This window comes from Eulemur rufifrons, chromosome 8 (assembly GCF_041146395.1).
Source record: "Eulemur rufifrons isolate Redbay chromosome 8, OSU_ERuf_1, whole genome shotgun sequence".
Classification (NCBI taxonomy): domain Eukaryota; kingdom Metazoa; phylum Chordata; class Mammalia; order Primates; family Lemuridae; genus Eulemur; species Eulemur rufifrons.
This window is the reverse complement of record NC_090990.1, coordinates 103,534,781-103,554,248: the sequence shown is the minus strand read 5'-3', so window position 1 is coordinate 103,554,248 and position 19,468 is coordinate 103,534,781. Positions and strand designations below refer to the sequence as shown.

At 38.9% G+C, this 19,468-nt stretch overlaps 1 protein-coding gene across 1 annotated transcript in view; it reads right to left on the bottom strand.

Annotated features, from left to right (window-relative positions):
• POGZ (pogo transposable element derived with ZNF domain) overlaps positions 1-13,195 on the bottom strand; it is a 50,107-nt gene extending 36,912 nt beyond the window's left edge. The window contains exons 1-3 of the mRNA XM_069480588.1: positions 13,164-13,195; positions 2,707-2,831; positions 743-901 (exon numbers count right to left, since the gene is read on the bottom strand). Of these exons, the coding sequence (XP_069336689.1) occupies positions 743-901; positions 2,707-2,831; positions 13,164-13,168 (289 nt within the window). The 5' untranslated portion in view covers positions 13,169-13,195. The remainder of the gene's footprint in view (positions 1-742; positions 902-2,706; positions 2,832-13,163) is intronic.
• Between the last annotated feature and the right edge of the window lie 6,273 nt (positions 13,196-19,468).

Genomic DNA, 19,468 nt, shown 5'->3' with positions numbered 1-19,468 from the left:
TTTTTGGCCTTCTAGTTTTTCTACAATGCACGTATTATTCTTATAGTTATAAAGCTATTTTTAAAGGAAAATAATTAAAAAAGAAAGTCTCATGCAGCAACACAATGATTCTATGAAAGTGCCCATTTTAGTCATGAATCTTGACACATAACTTGCCAATAACTCATCTTCAGGGTATAGAAACAGTCATCAGAAAAGAAACAGAAACCAATACTATATAGCCTCTCTAGTCAGTAAATACACTAAAAACACTACTCTTTCACCGTTTCTTTCACGTGGACAACAACGCTATCCTATCTTCCATTCCCATACCCAGGAAGCAATAAGCAAATGAATCTGCCAGAGAAAATACAGAACAAAGCTGCCCTGCGAAAATTCCTACCAAACTAATGGGGCTCTTCTAATGAAAAAAACAAAACCACCAAACCAACCAAAAAAAAAAAAAAAAAAGTCCCAAATCTCTTTAATAATTAGGAATTTTGGGTTTATGTTCTCTTTCCTAGAAATTATCAGCATCAAGAATCTGCTGCCCTGACTCGAAACACCACCATCAATTCAGCACCAACTTAGAAGGAACAGCACCAGCTACAGAATCACTTCCATATGAAGAGAATTTCTAAATTCATTCTCCAACTAGTAGAACCACATCAGTACCTAACTAAACAAGTATGGCTGTCCCTAATACCTTTTTTATTCTCTCATCCCTCTAGCCCAGGAAGAATTTCCCAATAATCCCACTTACCATTGTTGTTGGCAATTAGTGTGACAAGAGTCTTCTTTGTACTGTCGCTGTTCTGTGCCCCGCTGCTACTAACGGTGGTGGATGTAGAGAGGTGCCCAGCAACAGAAGCATGGGCAGCGATGGGCACTGGAGCCGAGACTGGCTGCTGGCTCACAGAAACTGTGGGGAAGGGGAGGCACAGTCACTTGGAGACAGGGACAGATGACACTAAAAGGATACTGTTCTAACCTTCCCTTTCCATCTTGTCTTGGCTCTCTATAGTCAAAAAGTTTCCTGTTTCGTTCATAAATCCAACTGTTCATCTGATTTCTCCTCCTACTTATCCCTTAGTCCACCATCTAGACACAATCTCTTCTTTGCCTCAAGTTTCCTAGTTAATTAAATTTCATCACTGAGCCCACGGAAGCAGGATTTTAATGTTTTGCTTATATAGCAATAGCAAAACCTCTAGGACTCAAAAGTTTATTTTCACCACTACTGGTATTCATAACCATGCATATTAAAGCCATTCATCACAAGACCGTGAACTGTGTCCTGTTTCAGCCTAAACCAATGCTATCTTCAGGTCTCAAGGCAGGGAAGATAAAAATAAAGAGCAACTGGTACAATTTAGGGGAGAAAAAGAGTTACCACTCACTTTCTGAATTCAGGGAAATCTAGAATTTGACCCTGCAATATCACCTTTATGAAAGAAAAGCTAACAAGCCTAAATTTGTAAACTGTCCATGAAGGCAGACACAAAGCAATTTCTACTCAGCTCACAGAGGAAATCAAGTTCAAGTAAAACCAAAAAAAAAAAAAAAACAACAAAAAACAAGACTATGGGAACCTGTTTTTGACTGGGTACATAAATGAACATTGACACACACCACCACTTTGAATTCTTGCTCATACATCATTTGGTAAGAGGACTGCTAGATACTTGATAAACACTGGTTAATCCAACTTCTTGATGTTTTTAATCAATTAAGTATATTATTTATAGCACTATGGATGAGGAAACTGAGGTTTTCATAGGCTAGAGCGTCGAAAAGAAGGACACACCAGTGCCACAATGACATATCCCTGGATTCTTAAAGTCCTTTTCCATTTCACACTTTTTTTTATTTTAATGAACATTTTAATGTTATGTATAACAGAACACCATAAATACAATGGAAACAAAGTTTTGTCAACTTAATAAAATTTTCAACATTAAGTGGGGAGGTGATAATTTGATATCTATATTATAGCATTTATTTTGAAAAATATTCCCAGCTTGAGGGTGAAACAATTAATTTTGCATTCCGAACTCTAGAATCATGATTTTCATGTGAGCATAACACAGAACTACAGCATAAAAACAAAAACATTTTAATTAATTTCCTTTATTTGTCATTAAATCAATAAAATCTTTGACTGCTACAGGTCTCCTTTACTAATATACATTTAACTCTCCTCTGTTGGAACCATATTGCTAATGCCATATTATACACACTCAAAACCAAAACAAGACAAATACTGTATAAAATCTAAAAGTGAACATTAAGTTCTAACAATTATATTTAACTTAAGCCAGACACCAAAAATAAATAAATAAATAATTTTTTTTTTTTTTTACTGTTCCTGACTTAAATGATGGCTGTAGGGATAAACATGGAAGAAAGCCTTGCCAAGTTAATCACTGTAAATTGTAAACAATGACTGCTGAAAATAAAGTAATATACTGGAGGCTTTTTTTCTTTTAAAGGAAACCATAGAGCAGTGCCCCGTCAAAAAAAATACGTTTTCCTAGTTTTGCACAGGATAATCACAGCAGAATACATGGGGACAGTCCCATAGCTATCACCAATTGCTTAAAGAGGTTTTGTTACAATAAAAATTTGGATAATGTAATAGCAGTGCTGCTGGAACATTACTTTCTTAACCAAAACATCATTCAATTTAATTAAAGAACAATCTAAGATCAGAACAGCTTTTGTTACCTGTAGTAGTTTTATCCACTGAATTATAATCTTCAACTACAGAGTCCTCAATGACATCACTGATTTTCTGCCATGGCTCCAACTCCTCCTCCTCACACTCCATAAACAGGTCGGTGTCCGCCATGCTGTAAGAAAAAAGTTTAAATAAGATACTGACCTAAGAATAAGAAAAATAATGAAGAGAAGTACATTAAAGGGTATAAACATACAGTTAGACAGAAAGAAAAAATTCAATGTTTGATAGCAGAGTAGGGTGACTACAGTTAAACAGAAACGTACTGTACTCAGGAGACGGATATCGTTAAGTACCCTGAATTGGTCACTACACATTATACACACGTATCAAAATTTCACATGTACCCCATAAATTTGTACAAAAAAGGAAAAGCAGTTTACACAAACTATGAAATCAAATCCTTGACTCCACTGGTTACCTACCTCCCTCTGTGCTCCTACCATTTCCCCTAGCCATCCCTATTTCTAAGGATTTAGATTACAACTTTTATTCTAGAGTATTAGACTCCATTTCACAGCAAACTAATAATAAGGATTATGAAAGTTTACCATATAATATCCAGGGCTGAGATTAGGATGAAGCGAGTGAGGTTAGCCATGCAAATGCAGGGTTGGATCCAGTCTTTATTTAAAATCAATATTTTGTTCATTATGAGTTGTTTGAATTAATATTGATCTTTTAAAAATGATGCATTAAAATACTACTTATCGTGATTACTGAGATTTTTTGTACTCCTTTAAATTTTGCATATAAGATGAGAACCTCACTCATCCCACTCTAGTCCCAGTCCTACTTACTACCTTGTACTTCTAGGGTAGGCAATTCTAGAAGCTATGCCATCATGATTTTGGAGTCAACCTTTAATCTGAAAATGAACAGTTTTGTTTCATGTCTAAGTTACACGACTCTTCAAAAAATAAAGTCTACATCTTTGCATTGCAAGCAAACAGAGTTATTGCTATTCTGTCCTCCAATATTAGTTGACTAAGGGTCAGTTTCTTTGTTTTGGAATGAGAGTAGCATTACTGCTCAATGTTCAAATAAAACTTTTCTTGCAAAGGCTCTCAGCACCCTTAGTGTCTCAGTAATTTTTCTACCACATCCATAAGCCAAAAACAAAACCAACCAATCTAACCATTCTGTTTATTAGGTCCATACAACTTGATAGTAATTTATAGTAGTTTAGAAGATGCCCAAAAGATGGCGATGTTTCCCTTGAAAATTTAAAACATACTGCAATGCCCCAGTGAGTTAGCTACAGCCAAGGGCAGTTTGAGAACCACAAAAGTGCTTAATTTGATTCTAACTGGTGTCTAATCTTCTATTTTAATTATTTGTCTTTCTAAACCAAAACCACAAAGGAGTAAAAGAAGAAAAATATCTAAGGGATCAACTTAAATTGTCTTACTTTCATGTTTAATTCATATATACAGAAGATAATGCTAGCGAGAAAATTTTTTTTTTGAGACAGAGTCTCACTTTGTTGCCCGGGCTAGAGTGAGTGCCATGGTGTCAGCCTAGCTCACAGCAACCTCAAACTCCTGGGCTTAAGCCATCCTCCTGCCTCAGCCTCCCGAGTAGCTGGGACTACAGGTATGTGCCACCATGCCCAGCTAATTTTTTCTATACACATTTTTAGTTGGCCACATAATTTCTTTCTATTTTTAGTAGAGATGGAGTCTCGCTCTTGCTCAGGCTGGTCTTGAACTCCTGAGCTCAAACAATCCGCCCACCTCGGCCTCCCAGAGTGCTAGGATTACAGGCGTGAGCCACTGCGCCGGGCCTAATTTATTATTCTTTGCTGTGTAACTTTCTTAGAGCTTAGAATCAACAGATAACTAATGCATAAATATCAAACACCCAGAATGATGAATATAAACTGTAGATGATAACCTCTGCAGACGTTTTCAAGAATCTTCCTTCAGTCCTGACGAGATACAAGCAAACTCTCCACACATAGCAGAGCAATCTGTAGTCCACTTTCTTTGGAAACAAGTAGAGCTATCTGAATGCAAATTGTAGTTCTCAATGCCATGCCTATGGTTATTTTAATAGCATATTCAAAAGGCTGACCTTTTATCTCAAGTTTTTATAACATCTTAAGAGATTGAGTTCTTTGTTTTACTTTGTGAAATGAGTTTTAATAAGAATACTGAAAATTTCTTCCATCTGAACAAAGTCAAATTACGTTATTCCTCCCATAAAAAAGGTATTCTAAGAAATGGAAATAACTGAGAAGTGTAGGTTTGAAAAGTTGGCAAAGAAAGATGTTTATGTCCTAACTACTTTTTAATCAAGTGAGAAAAGTAACTCTTTTCCTCAGGTATAAGTACTGCAAGGCATCCAATGTAAATTAAAAGATTCAAAATGTCTTTTCATTGGATTTCATTGAAAATCATTGGATTTTCTTTTAAATTCAACTCATCAGGAAATATTTTTCATGTTTTTTTTACAGCATAGAAGATGGAGTTAACCAACAAGGCTTGTCAATTCAGAACATATTAAGTCTGCCAAATGAGCATATTTCACAGACTTACACCCAAAACATTTCTGAAAGACACTGAAACCAAGTTTTTCAAGCACTTAATCCTTGATTCTGACCCAGACTCTGTTATCTCAAAATATGATCAATTCCTTTCACTTTCTTGGTATCTACAGCTCAAAAGTCAAAAACATGAGTTATGCCACAATAGAGATGCCAACCTAAATTAAATGCCTGGCAAACCTTAAAAGTGGAAAATGCAAATTTAGCATCCTTCTTGTAGTTTTCCAGTTACCAAAAAGATATCTTCACTAATATAATGCTGTATTTGCTATATCTACCAAGATGCTCAAGAAACACCATTATTCTCTGTGGTCTTTCAAGTGATCCATGACATATAGTCACCTTTCAACTACTTTTAATCAAAGACAGGAATTACTATTAACAAATATGAAGTATTAAATGTACAGATCCTCCCACCAAACTATCATTCCACTCATGTTTAACCTCCTTTTACATCAAACCTTTAATTTCTCACAAAGAAAAAAATAAAACTAGAATTTTTTTCCCTCTCTTCCCTATTTTTTTGCTATAAAGGAAAGATGTACTCGTAGGCTTGGATACCTATCACACTTAAAAATAATTATGCTGACATTCAATCCTTATTGTATTTAAGGACATTTTCATTTCTTCTGAAAAACTGCCAGGTAAAAATGAGAATTTCAGAAATTAAAGGCCAGCACATAGTGAACACAGTGCTACATCAAGAAAAAAACTTGGACAGTAAATTGAGAATCATATTAATACTACTACCAAGTGAAGATGCAAATTCTCATCGTGCTACAACAATGGGTCTCTAAATCAAGATGCAATGGTTCCTTTTCTCTTACTTTTAATGAGATGTAAATTTTAATTAAATAAATACAAAAGCAGTCACACATGTATCTATCATTCACTTTCAAAAACTACCAACTCAAAACTGATCTTTTTTCATCTATTCCCTCACCTCCCCCCATATTATTTTGAAGCAAATTCCTAACACATCATATTCATAAATATTTTGGTATGTAGCTCTGAAAGATAAGGACTTTAAAAGATTATAGTAAAAAAAAATAAATCATAGCACCAGTACATGCCTAAAAAATGGACAGTACCTTAATATCTAGTCACCATTCAAATTTCAAATTCTCCCAAATACCAAACTTCTTAAAATTTGTTTGAATTAGGATCCAAATAAGGTCCACATATTTTGATTATTTGATAAATTTCTTAAGTCGCTTAATCTATATATCTACCTCCATCTTTATTTTTTCCCTTGCCATTTATTTTTTAAAGGACCAGTCACCCCCTGTAGCTTCCCACAATCTGGGTATTTTTGATCACATACCCATGGCATTTAACACATGCCTCTCTGTCCTCTGTGTACCCTGAAAATTGACAGTTAGATCTAGAGGCTAGAGTAGATACAGGTTTAACTTTTGTCCCCCCAACACTAATCATCAGGGTGATATTTTCTTCTATCAGAAGGCATACTCAATGCCTAGATCCACTCATTCTAAATCAGGCATTCCTTCTTCATTTATAAGTGGGAACATTTCTGTTAAAAAAAACCAAAAAACAAAAACCCATACCTACTATTTGGTTCCACAGTGGTACAGTTCATATACGAAAAGTCTTGATTCTTTCCATTTACCAGTTTTCAAAATGAGTTCGTTCAGTAGCATTTCCCCAAAGTTGCCAATAAGCTTGTTCTTAAACTATCATTGTATCATAGATTTAAACATATTTGATATGTTTTGATCCATGCAGTTATCTTTATTGATACTCAAAATGTCCTATTTTGGCCACTGGGAACTTCTTCAGTTGGCTCCTAAGTACTTCTGATGCAACCTTGGCAGTGTTTGATAAAATCTTTGCTATCTCATAAACAAGACGTTCCCAGTTCATCTATTTCCTGCCCCAGACCTTGGACAAGACATTTCTCCAAGGAATGATACTGGTGGGGAATGATTTTGCAAGACCACAATAAAAGGCTAGGGGTCATGCTGTCAAACTCTTTATAGAAAACGAAAAAAAGGCTAGGGGCCTTCCTGCTCATTTTAAATATAAAATTACCTCCACACTAACTCCCAACCCATTTAGCTATCTTCAGCTAACCCAGTCAGCTATCTTCAACTTTGCACTGTGTTATCTGGCAGAAAAATTTCATATCTACAAATAATATTTGTCTTAGAGGTAGAAAAAAATTCTTTGTCTTGAATTTTTTACTTGAAATGTTTCAGTCTTGTGGGAACTTACATTTAATATTTATTAAATAACTCTCATTAGTTCCACTCTTATCCTGTTCCAACTGTATGTATTCCTTCTTTGCCCCTACTAAAACACCTAGATCATTTTCCTTATTGGCAGAATTTATATATACTTAAGAAATTTTAAGGACAATATAATGAAACAACAAAGGTTAACAAAGAGGACACGTTTAGCTCAATCAAGTTTTTTAGCAAGTAATTTTTCTTTTTCTTTTTTGGAGACAGAGTCTCGCTCTTTTGCCCTGGCTAGAGTGCCGTGGCGTCAGCCTAGCTCACAGCAACCTCAAACTCCTGGGCTCAAGCAATCCTACTGCCTCAGCCTCCCGAGTAGCTGCGACTACAGGCATGTGCCACCATGCCCGGCTAATTTTTTTTTTTATGTATTTTTAGTTGTCCAGATAATTTCTTTCTATTTTTAGTAGAGACAGGGTCTCGCTCTTGCTCAGGCTGGGAACTCCTGAGCTCAAACGATTCACCCTCCTCGGCCTCCCAGAGTGCTAGGATTACAAGTGTGAGCCACCACGCCCGGCCTCTTTTTTCTTTTTTATTTCAGCATATAACAGGGGTACAAATGTTTAGGTTACATATATTGCCTTTGCCCCACCCAAGTCAGAGCTTCAAGCATGTCCATCTCCCAGACAGTACGTACCGCACTCATTTGGTTTGAATATATCCGTCCCCTTCTCCCCCTTCCCACCTGCCCAACACAACACCCGAAGAATGTTACTATTGTATGTGCACGTAAGTGTTGATCAGTTAATACCAATTTGATGGTGAGTACATGTGGTGCTTGTTTTTTCATTCCTGTGATACTTCACTTGGTAGAACAGGCTCTAGCTCTATCCAGAATATAAGAGGTACTAGATCACCTTTGTTTTCTGTGGCTGAGTAAACTTCATGGTATACATATACCACATTTTATTAATCCACTCACATACTGATAGGCATTTGGGTGTTTCCCCAACTTTGCAATAGTAAATTGTGCTAGCAAGTAATTTTTAAAGACTGCCTTTTTGAGTGTCAGGATAGATCACCTCAAAGATATCAAACAAAATTCCCAACTACTCCTAACAAAAACTTAAGATAGAACAGAGCTAATAAGGATCTTTTCCAAGCAAATGTGAGTGTGTTGGGGGGGGGGGGCGGGGAGCAGGGGATAGAGATTTAGGTTTAGCAAAAAGCCAACATCATCCTGACTTTCAAATGAAGAGCTCATTTCTACCTTTAATAAAATTTCTAATAGAGCTAAAAATTTCATCACATTCCAGTGTTCTCCAACACTTATCAGGCACAGCCCAAGCTGTGCAGTGTATCTGTAGATGGGATTTAACAGCTGTACATAGCTTATGTAGAGGGAAACCTAGTTCATAAAAGACATCATGGGGCGGTGGTGGAAGTTAAAAAAAACAAAAAAGAAAAAAAAAAAAAAAAGACATCATGAGGGAATTTTCATATATACTGGATTTTATCCAGCTCAGTGGTATTCAAATGGGGTAAAATGCGCCCCTCACCCCCCAAGGGCATCTGTCAGTGTCTGGAGACATTTTTGATAGTCATAACTGGAATAGAGGTGGGGAGGGCTGCTACTGACATCTTATCTAGTGCATAATGGCCAGGGATGTTACTAAACATCCTGTAATGCACAGGACAGCCTGGGAATTATCTGGCCCCAAATGTCAACAGTACCAAGATTGAGAAACGCTGATCAAATGGAATACATCTTCTGAGGAAGGAGAAAATTTTAAAAAATCATCCCATATTCTATGCCTAAAGAACGATTATTTCTTTTTAAAATATTTATCCTCTCTGTAACAGAGCAGAACAAGGTTCCTATGAATTGTATAAATGGTTACATCTTGTACACTAAAAACATTTTTATAAAATCCAGGGAGGTGGGAGGAAAAGGGAAAAAAAAAAAAAAAATAACTACACCTAGTTTGTTTCACCCTATAATCACCCGTGTAACTTGATTTTATCTTCATATTCATCTGAAAACTTTTAGGCCACTCTTGTTCTTGCCCAAGTACACAGTTTCTCCTAATAAAACTACAGCATCATGTTAACCCTCTAAAATTATGGTTTTAACCTTCTAAAATTATGATTTTATGGCTGTTTGTTACAATCAGTATTGACTGGTGAATAATTTTTGCAAAAATAATTTCCAAGTCCTTTTGTCTAATCCCCACTTCCAAAATTTTTCTAGTTGTGGCCCCTTTACAATTCCTCTATGGGCTGCTTTTACTACATATATCAACTCCTCTTGCTTCTTCAAATTCCAGATTATTTTTGCAGAGAACAGTGAACCAAAATGACAAAATGCAAACCTATTTTCTATATTCTTTCTCAAAGTCTTATTGTTATGCTTAAACTCAAAGCTATACACAGTAGTAACTCCATTATCTCAAGAGCCAAAGGTTATGACAGTAATAAGTTTAAATACAAAAATGTTAGCCAAAAATACAAACTATTGACTAATAATCCATGTTAATCATCAGTTGTTTGGTCTGTGGCTTAGTCTTTTGTTAAAAAAAAAAAACAAAAGGAAAAAGGAAATAAAAAGCCCAAAATACGTAGGAAGTATTACTGATACTAATATTTAACCTTAATCAAATCAAGCATTTAAATTTAACTTCAGGTTACAGGAAATACAGCAATAGGCTGGGTGTGGTGGCTCACACCTGTAATCCCAGCACTTTGTGAGGCCAAAGTAGGAGATCACTCGAGGCCAGGAGTTTGAGACCACCCTGGGCAACACAGTGAGACCCCATCTCTTAAAAAAAATAATTAGCTGGGCGTGGTGGCACATGCTTGTAGTCCCGGCGACTTGGGAGGCTGGGGCAAGAGTACTGCTTGAACCCAGTTCAAGGCTGTAGTGAGCTATGATCATGACACTGCACTCCGGCCTGGGAGACAGAGCAAGATCCTGTTTCTTAAAAAAACAAAAACAAAAAGAAATACACCAACAGAAGAACAAATTAAGTACCACCAAAAGGAAAGAATGAGATAAATCCAGAAGGTGGGACATTCTATAAGGAAATAAACAGAAAAATGTAGACCATGGAACATTCTATAAAATATGGTCTCTTTAAAAACATCAATGTCTCTCCCTCATACATACACGCCACCAAGAAAACTATGCTAGGTTAAAAGAAACTAAAGAGACATAACCAAATGCTACATATGAACTTTTTGGATTCTGGTTCATAAAAAAAGCTATAAAAGACATTTTGAGGACAATTGGAATATTTGAATACAGACCAGATACTTGACGATATTCAGGAATTATTTTTAATTTTCTCACAAAGACTAATGGCATTATATTCACATAGGAGAATGTTTTCAGTAAATGCATTAAATATTTAGTGGAAATGTCCTGAGTGTGACTTCCAAGGGGTTCACCAAATATATAGATATTTTGGCATTTTCTTGTAGATACTAGTAAGCCAAGCTTTAAAATATATTTGGCACATGTCAAAACATTAAGAATAATTTTGTCTAAGTGGTGGGTTCATTGTAGTTGTTTCTTGTAGTATACTTTCCCGTTTTTTTACATGCATGAAATTTTCTTAATAAAAAGTTAGGGGGCCAGCCTGAGCAAGAGCGAGACCCCATCTCTACTAAAAATAGAAAGAAATTATATGGACAGCTAAAAATATATATAGAAAAAAATTAGCCGGGCATGGTGGTGCATGCCTGTAGTCCCAGCTACTCGGGAGGCTGAGACAGGAGGATCGCTTGAGCTCAGGAGTTTGAGGTTGCTGTGAGCTAGGCTAACGCCACGGCACTCACTCTAGCCTGGGTAACAGAGTGAGACTCTGTCCCAAAAAAAAAAAAAAAAAAAAAGTTAGGGAGGTGGAACTACCTACTTACCTTAGCTGTGTGATATTCTGTACTGCTATATTCTGCCATTATCTTTTTGCCATTTACTAAATAACTGGTAGTCTTGTTGGCTGTGTTTCCCGTTAACTTGTTTCTATTTCTAGAAGCAATTATCATGTAGTTTGTATATACACCTTTCTTTCTTTCTTTTTTTTCCTTGTTGCTGAGTCTCACCCCATTGCCCTGGGTAGAGCACAATGCCGTCATCATAGCTCACTGCAACCTCCAATTCCTGGGCTCAAGCAATCCTTCTGGCTCAGCCTCCTGGGTAGCTGGGACTACAGCTGCACACTGAAATGCCTGGCTGGGTGTTTTTTTTTTTCCTTTCTTTTTGGTAGAGATGGGTCTCTCACTCTTGCTCAGGCTGGTTTCGGACTTCTGAGCTCAAGCAATCCTCCTGCCTCGGCCTCCCTGAGTGCTAGGATTACAGGCTTGAGCCACTGTGCCTGGCCACAATTCTTAAGTCGTAGCACAATAAATTATATAAGAAATAATAAATGAATCTAAGGTGGAAAATATAGGCTACCAAGGAGGTACTGTGAGATGAGATGAACATTACCTTCTCCCATTAATCTATCATTTGCCATCTTGGTAACCTAGTTGGTTTCTATATTTTACAGTAGTAATTATACTGATAACACAATTTTGTGTACGCATTAGGTTTTACTTAACACTGCAGCTCACACAGGACTTTTAGCAATATACATAGTCTCTTATCTGTGGCACTCATCCTTCCATCTATATGGGAGTACCAGAGAGATACCTTTCTAGGGGGAAGGGAATATCTTAAATGCTGGTAAATATGCTAGTCTACTTTACAGTCAGGCCCTACATATTCAGCTAATCAGTAAAAGTCTACATAATTGAAAAGGCAAGATATAAACATATCCTTTAAAACAATCTATTAAAAGCAGCAAAAAGAATCCTGCAGATACACCTGTCTACTTTTGAGATATTTAATGGTCAGTAAATTTTCACCTATCTTCATCTCAAATAAAATTAGAAAAAGATCTATTTTCTACCACAACTCTCCCCAGACACATTTGGTTCTTGAAGCTTTGAATTCCTTTAATTTGTCTGGTTCTTTCATAACTGTAAAGTAAATTTCAGGAATGAAGAATTCAGCATCTAACATTTTCAATTCACTGCTAATACACACCTGCCCAAAAATCAAGATAAAAAGGGAACATTTGGAACAGGAAAAATGTTTTGTTTTTTTTTTTAAGAAACAAAAATTTTAAGAATACCACTCTCTCGTTTCAGGGTGAAAAATAAACAATGATAATCCTCAAAACAACTGACATTTATGTTTTCAAGTTACCTCAATTTTTGGCTTTAAAAAGGATTACTTCCAAAAAACGTTTAGGGCTGAATACTTAATCTGGCTATAAAACTAATTATAGTTAAATATGTAATAAGAAGCTTTTATTTATCCAGTCTTTTGCATGGCCCATTTTGTCCCTCACAGCATCTGTTACAGTACTTTGTATGTAACAGTCATAAGGGTTTTTACAGTCTTAATAACCTAACATTCCCAAACTCAAAACACTTTCCATTTGTCTGACACCAAATCCTGTACCTAAAATCTCACAAATATTAGTTATGTGTTCTTTACTTCTATCCTCTCAATTTCACTTTACTCTGTTGAAACTTAGCAATAGGTTAGTCTCTCCCTTCTGCTCTCTTCCCCTTAGTTACACGCAGAAATGTTTTTATGGATATGGCTTAATTATCACAAACCCGAAAAACAAAGAAACTATCAAAGTCTTACCACATTGGTATTATGACAAAGGCATCAACCAGCTCTAGGGTTTGCAATTTAAATCAGGATTCTCCACCTTCAACAAAAATTAATTAAAAGGACATCATATGGAGAATAAAGACTGAAACATTATCTGGAAATATATTTTATTTTACTGTGATATGCTAAGCATTGTTATGCACTTTACATTCTCAATGAACTCGCACAACAATTTTATGTCTCAAGCATTACATTTTACAAATAAGGTCAAAAGAGAGGTTTAGAAAGACCAAGGCTATAGTTAGTAACTATCCCAGCCAGGATTCAACCTAAGCTTTTTTGCTCTAGAACTCTTCCCCAAGTCACTGCTTCTTCCATCAACTCCAACTAACATTTGTAAATTCGGGCGGGGCGCGGTGGCTCACGCCTGTAATCCTAGCACTCTGGGAGGCCGAGGTGGGCGGATCGTTTGAGCTCAGAAGTTCGAGACCAGCCTGAGCAAGAGCGAGACCCCATCTCTACTAAAAATAGAAAGAAATTATATGGACAGCTAAAAAAAAATATATATAGAAAAAAAAAAAAAAATTAGCCGGGCATGGTGGTGCATGCCTGTAGTCCCAGCTACTCGGGAGGCTGAGACAGGAGGATCGCTTGAGCTCAGGAGTTTGAGGTTGCTGTGAGCTAGGCTAACGCCACGGCACTCACTCTAGCCTGGGCAACAGAGTGAGACTCTGTCTCAAAAAAAGAAAAAATAAATAAATAAATAAATAAAAAAAACCATTTGTAAATTCGCTTTAAGTTCCCAAATGGAGGCAGATTTGGATGATCTACAGAGAAGCATAAGACAGATCCAGTGATTCTCAAACTTTTTAGTCTCTAAAAATTATAGAGGACCCCAAAGATCTTTTACCTATGTGAGTTTTATCTTTCGATATTTACCACACTAGAAATTAAAAAAATTTTTAATATTTATCAATACATTTAAAAACAACAAATCCATTACATGTTAACATAAATAACATTTTCAATAAAAAATACTATTTTGGGGGGAGGTGCGAGGAGGGGATGGGCAAAAACCTACCTAACCAGTATAATGAACACTATCTGGGTGATGGGCATACTTACAATCCTGACACAAGCATAACAAAAGTGATCCATGTAACCAAAAACATTTCTAACCCCGTAATATTTTGAAATAATTTAAAAAATTAGCCGGTCGAGATGGCTTATGCCTGTAATCCTAGCACTCTGGGAGGCCAAGACAGGAGGATCGTTCGAGGTCAGGAGCTCAAGACCCTGTCTCTACTAAAAATAGAAAGAAATTAGCCAGACAACTAAAAATATATATAAAAAATTAGCCGGGCATAGTGGCACATGCCTGTAGTCCCAGCTACTCAGGAGGCTGAGGCAGAAGGATTGCTTAAATCCAGGAGTTTGAGGTTGCTGTGAGCTAGACTGACACCATGGCACTCTAGCATGGGCAACAGAGCGAGACTGTCTCCAAAATAAATAATTAAATAAATAAAATTTTTTAAAAGATGAAAAAATACTATTTCCCCCCAAAATAGTGAGAAAAGTAACATTATTTTATATTTTTGCAAATCTCTTTTATGTCTAATTTAATAGAAAATGGTTGGATTCTCACAGCTGCTTCCACATTTAGTCTGTTACTGTATGTTGTTTTGGTTAAGTATATAATGAAAATCTGGCCTTAAACAGACAGTAGGAAAAGGAGGAAGTATTTTAATAACTTTTTTAGATAACAGGATATTGATAAATATTAAAACTCAACAAATGGTAGTTTCTTTTTTTTTTTTTTTTTGAGACAGAGTCTCACTCTGTTGCCCAGGCTAGAGTGAGTGCCATGGCGTCAGCCTAGCTCACAGCAACCTCAAACTCCTGAGCTCAAGGGATCCTCCTGTCTCAGCCTCCCGAGTAGCTGGGACTACAGGCATGCACCACCATGCCCGGCTTATTTTTTCTATATATATTTTTAGCTGTCCATATAATTTCTTTCTATTTTTTTAGTAGAGATGGGGTCTCGCTCTTGCTCAGGCTGGTCTCAAACTCCTGAGCTCAAACGATCCGCCCACCTCGGCCTCCCAGAGTGCTAGGATTACAGGCGTGAGCCACCGCGCCCGGCCTTACAAATGGTAGTTTCTTAAAGGACAGTATCATCTTGGAATCTGAAACCATATCAATGCACTTTTTGTACTGTTACATTAAAATCCATTGGTGTACCTTGTATTTTGAAAGGATCATGATTTTGCATGATCATGCACTGGTCATTTGGAAAATACAAATTTACTGAGGTATGCACATTTTCCAAATGACACATTTCATTATGCAATATTTTTAAAAATCACAATCATTAACCACTGATATTATAAGAAAAGTCTTTTAAGTTCTAGGAAGCTGTCAAACTCAAGCTGCCAACTTTTTAAAAATCCTAATTTTCACACAAATTTTATCATTGCTAACAAAACTGCCAATTGTTTTCCTAGAAGTGACAAGTTCACTTCATTCATTTTCAAAAAAATATCCTCTCTAAACACCCAAGTGTAAAAAACTGTAGTTTGTCAGTTCAAGCAAAAATGCCATTCTATGAAACAAGCAGCTCACAACTCAATCTCACAAATGCTTTCCCTCATGACAACAGTCACTCCTGAATAGGAAGCATAAATGCTTTATGCATGCTTCTCATTTTATCAGACACTTCAAAATTAAAAAGATATGTACACAAAAAGCTGACATTTACTATTAATAATTTTTACTGCTTTATCAAGGACATTCTCAAGTAGTTTGGTGCCACTGCCTTGCTTTGTGCTAAGGCATCACCAATAGTTTTACCTGGCATTGCTTTTGAACCATCAGTATAAATGTCAGTGAAAGAAAGAAATTCCATCTTATTATTTCAAAAACAGTTATGCCTTTGAGGGGCTCCCCTGAAAGGTTGTGCAGGGATTCCCAGGGGTCATCTGAGAACTGCTTTCCTAGATTATACCACTAGTTCAAGATGGGAGTGGAAACGCTAACAAAATCCTGTTCATTCCCAAAGTCTGTTCTGTTAGCTCCTTTAGTTTGAGGTACATCACCAACATAGCTCTGGAAGGGGAAAGAAAATCAAGGGCATAGAGTGACATGTAATTCTGTTTTAACATTGTATTTTGAGCACCTTTACGTTAGACCAATAATTCAATGTGGTGGTTACATTAGTAAGTCTCAGCTGAAAGTCTGTTCAATAAAAATATAGAAATGACATCCCCCCAAAGAAATTTTGGGGATGAGGCCTCCAAAATTGCACGTTTAACAATCTCCAAGGTACTTTTTATGCACCCTGAAGTTAAGAACGATTGTGGTAAGTAAATAGTTCCGAACTCAGAGTCCAAGCCTGTAGTCCCAGAGCACACAGGTTCGAAATTCATTGTTCACCAAGAAGCAGCCCTCCCCGCCCCTCTGTTTCCCTTTCATCTAGTTGGGAAAATTCCTTTAGAAGTAAAACCCCATTTTTGTGGAGTTTTGAGCTGTGGTGGGAGACGTCTAAAAGAGTGTAGAGGTACCGGCTACCATCTGCACCAAGACGGTGGCTGTTCTGAGATAGTACAACAGCATCAAAATTTCCATCTCAAAAATAAGAGTGGGCCAAATGACTTCGAAGACCCTTCAGCTCTACCTTTTTTCTGAGCCAAGAATGTCTAAGACAAATGAGGTGAGAAATGTCCAGGGCTATTAACAGTTTGAGGGGATCCCACGTCTGGCCAGAAAGGAAATCAGGACAACACGCAAAAAGGAAGAAAGCAGGTGGATCAATGACATTACTCCTGTTCAGCAGGTACTAAGAATCTACACAAAATAGTCCCTGAGATAAACATGGCGCCCACCGCGGCAGGACATAATCACCATAAAATATTCTCCGCCCCATCCCATTTTATAAATCACGGCGCCATCCCTGAAGAAATTTGGGTGCCGAGGGAGGAGACTTTTGTAAACTAGCTGCAGTGTACCAAGGTTTAGGATGTACTATTAGACTGAGTAGGGATTACATAACACAAGGGATCATCTAAACCCTCACTCATTTTCCTCCTCCCGCTCAAAAAGAGCGCCCCACTCCTTCCCCGAGCGGGGGTGGGGGAGAACGGAGAGCCTCCACCCCCAGGGGGCCCTTACTCCGCGGCCCCTCCCGCCGCCGCCCGCCCTCTTCCCGGCGCGGCCTCGCCCCCTCGCCGGCCCCTCCCGCCGCGCCCCGTCGTCTCGCCGCCGCCCGCACCCCCGCCCCTTCCCCAGCGGGCCGCCGCCCGCACCCGCACCGCCCACTCCTCCGAGACGCCTCGCGCCCGGCGTGCGTGTGGACGTCGGGCTGTGTGCGGGGCCGTGGGGCGCGAGTGCGCGCGCGCGCGCCGCGACTGGCGCCGGGGGGCGGGGGCGGCCGGCCAGCCGGCAGGCAGGGGCCTCCGCCGCCTGCCCGTTGCGCGGCTCCCCCGGCCCGGGGCGCACGCACGCACACACACACACGCGCGCTCGCGCGCCGCACCCCACGGCATCCACTGTCGCGGGCCGCGCCCCCACTCGCGGTGGCCGGGGGCGCGCGCCACGGACCCCCCCGCCCCCACCCACGCGCGCACCCGCCCCATCCCCCTCTCATTGTCTAGCCTCGGAACTCCTCGCCGAGCGAAAAGATAACGGAACCCCCGGGAGAAGGGGGTGGGGAGAGAAGGCTCGCTCGCTCACTCACCTCCCGTGGTCGTCGCCGCCGGTAGTCTGACCCGAGGAAGGCGCCGTCGCCTTAAAGGGACCTTGCACCCGGCGCCGGCAGAAGGGGGTGGGAGCGGGGGAGGGGACGGGGGCTCGGGGGGGAGACGAAGAAGAGGGAACCGTTGAAAGCTCGTCTCCCCAAGGGTGAAAGGAAGCCTCCCTCGGGTTCGAGTGATTTGGGGTGGATTTTTTTTCCCGAGGGGGGCGGGGGGGGCCCCGAGGGAGGGGGGTGGGGGGGCCAAGGAATGCGGCTCCGTGTACGGGAGCTGGCGCGGGGGAGAGAGACGGCGACTCCCCCCACCGACCCTCTCGCCCCGCGGAGGGATACGGCTCGTCACTTCCGCCCTCCCCCTTTCTTGGCCTTTCAATTGGTTGGAGCGCGTGGGACGTCATGGGCTCATCCAAACCGCTGCCCGGGCTTCTTTTCTAGAAAGTCAAGTTTGGCTGGGCCTGCAAATAAATAAATAAAGAAAAACATTTTTTTATTATTAAAAAAAAGAATAATTAGCTTCAGAAGCAATGTCTAAATTTTGGTGAGAAAAATGGAACTCCCATAGAAAATATTCCCCAATTTACTTGTCTAGACTTTCCAGGAAAATTTTGGGAGTCTCCGCCGCTTTCCACCCAAGGCTTATACCCAACCAAGAGGGGAACTTCATGCCACAGGCCAGATGGTGAAGCCCAGTGGCACCAACAACTGTCATAGGAATAGAGCACAAAAAGGCACTGAGTCTTCCTCAAGAGACACTTGGCCAAGTAGTCTTGTGCTAGTGGGCCTTGGGTAAATGAAGAACTTGTAAAACCCATTTTTAGTCTCAAGGTTTTCTGGAATCTGGAAAGAAGTTGCACACGATTGTTTATCAAGGTGATTCTAGTGATGGAAATGACTTTGATACCATTGTGAATAGATTCAGCAGAGATCCCCAATCCTAAGAAACCGCAGACTCCACATCCATATGCTTTTTGCTCCAATCAAGATGGATTGAGATGGATTGGCCCAAATAAATTAATTAGTCCATTCAAGATCATCCACCTGTTATTTTTCCCCAAACAAAAACTAACCTCTTCTCCAGGTAACTGAGAAATTTTGTCCTTTATCGCCTCCCAAGATGATAAAATTCTAATATTTTCCTTGAATATTTGAGAATGTTTGCTCTTTAATTAATACACATATTTGCTCCAAACCAAATGCTAAATTGAGGTACTTGGTACAAGAATGGAGGAATCCAGAATCATACTTATTCTTTCTATTTATATACATACTCCTTTAAAACCACCAGACTATGAAAATAGGGAAAGTAGGCATTCCAAATTGTACACAACCTGTATATGTGTACTTATGCACACATACCCACACACACTGCCACCACCCATTTTCATTCTATTTCATCCTAAAACCATATGGGTGAGTCCAGCTAGTCATTCTTAGGAAGAATTTCATCATTAGAATTGGAAGAATCCTGAAAATATGTTTGAAGCCTTTCCAGACCTAATCTAGAAAAAACCCTGGTAAGATTATGAGATTAAGCAACAAAGTACAAATGATACCCAAAAACTCCAATCTTATTTTATGCTGCCCTGCA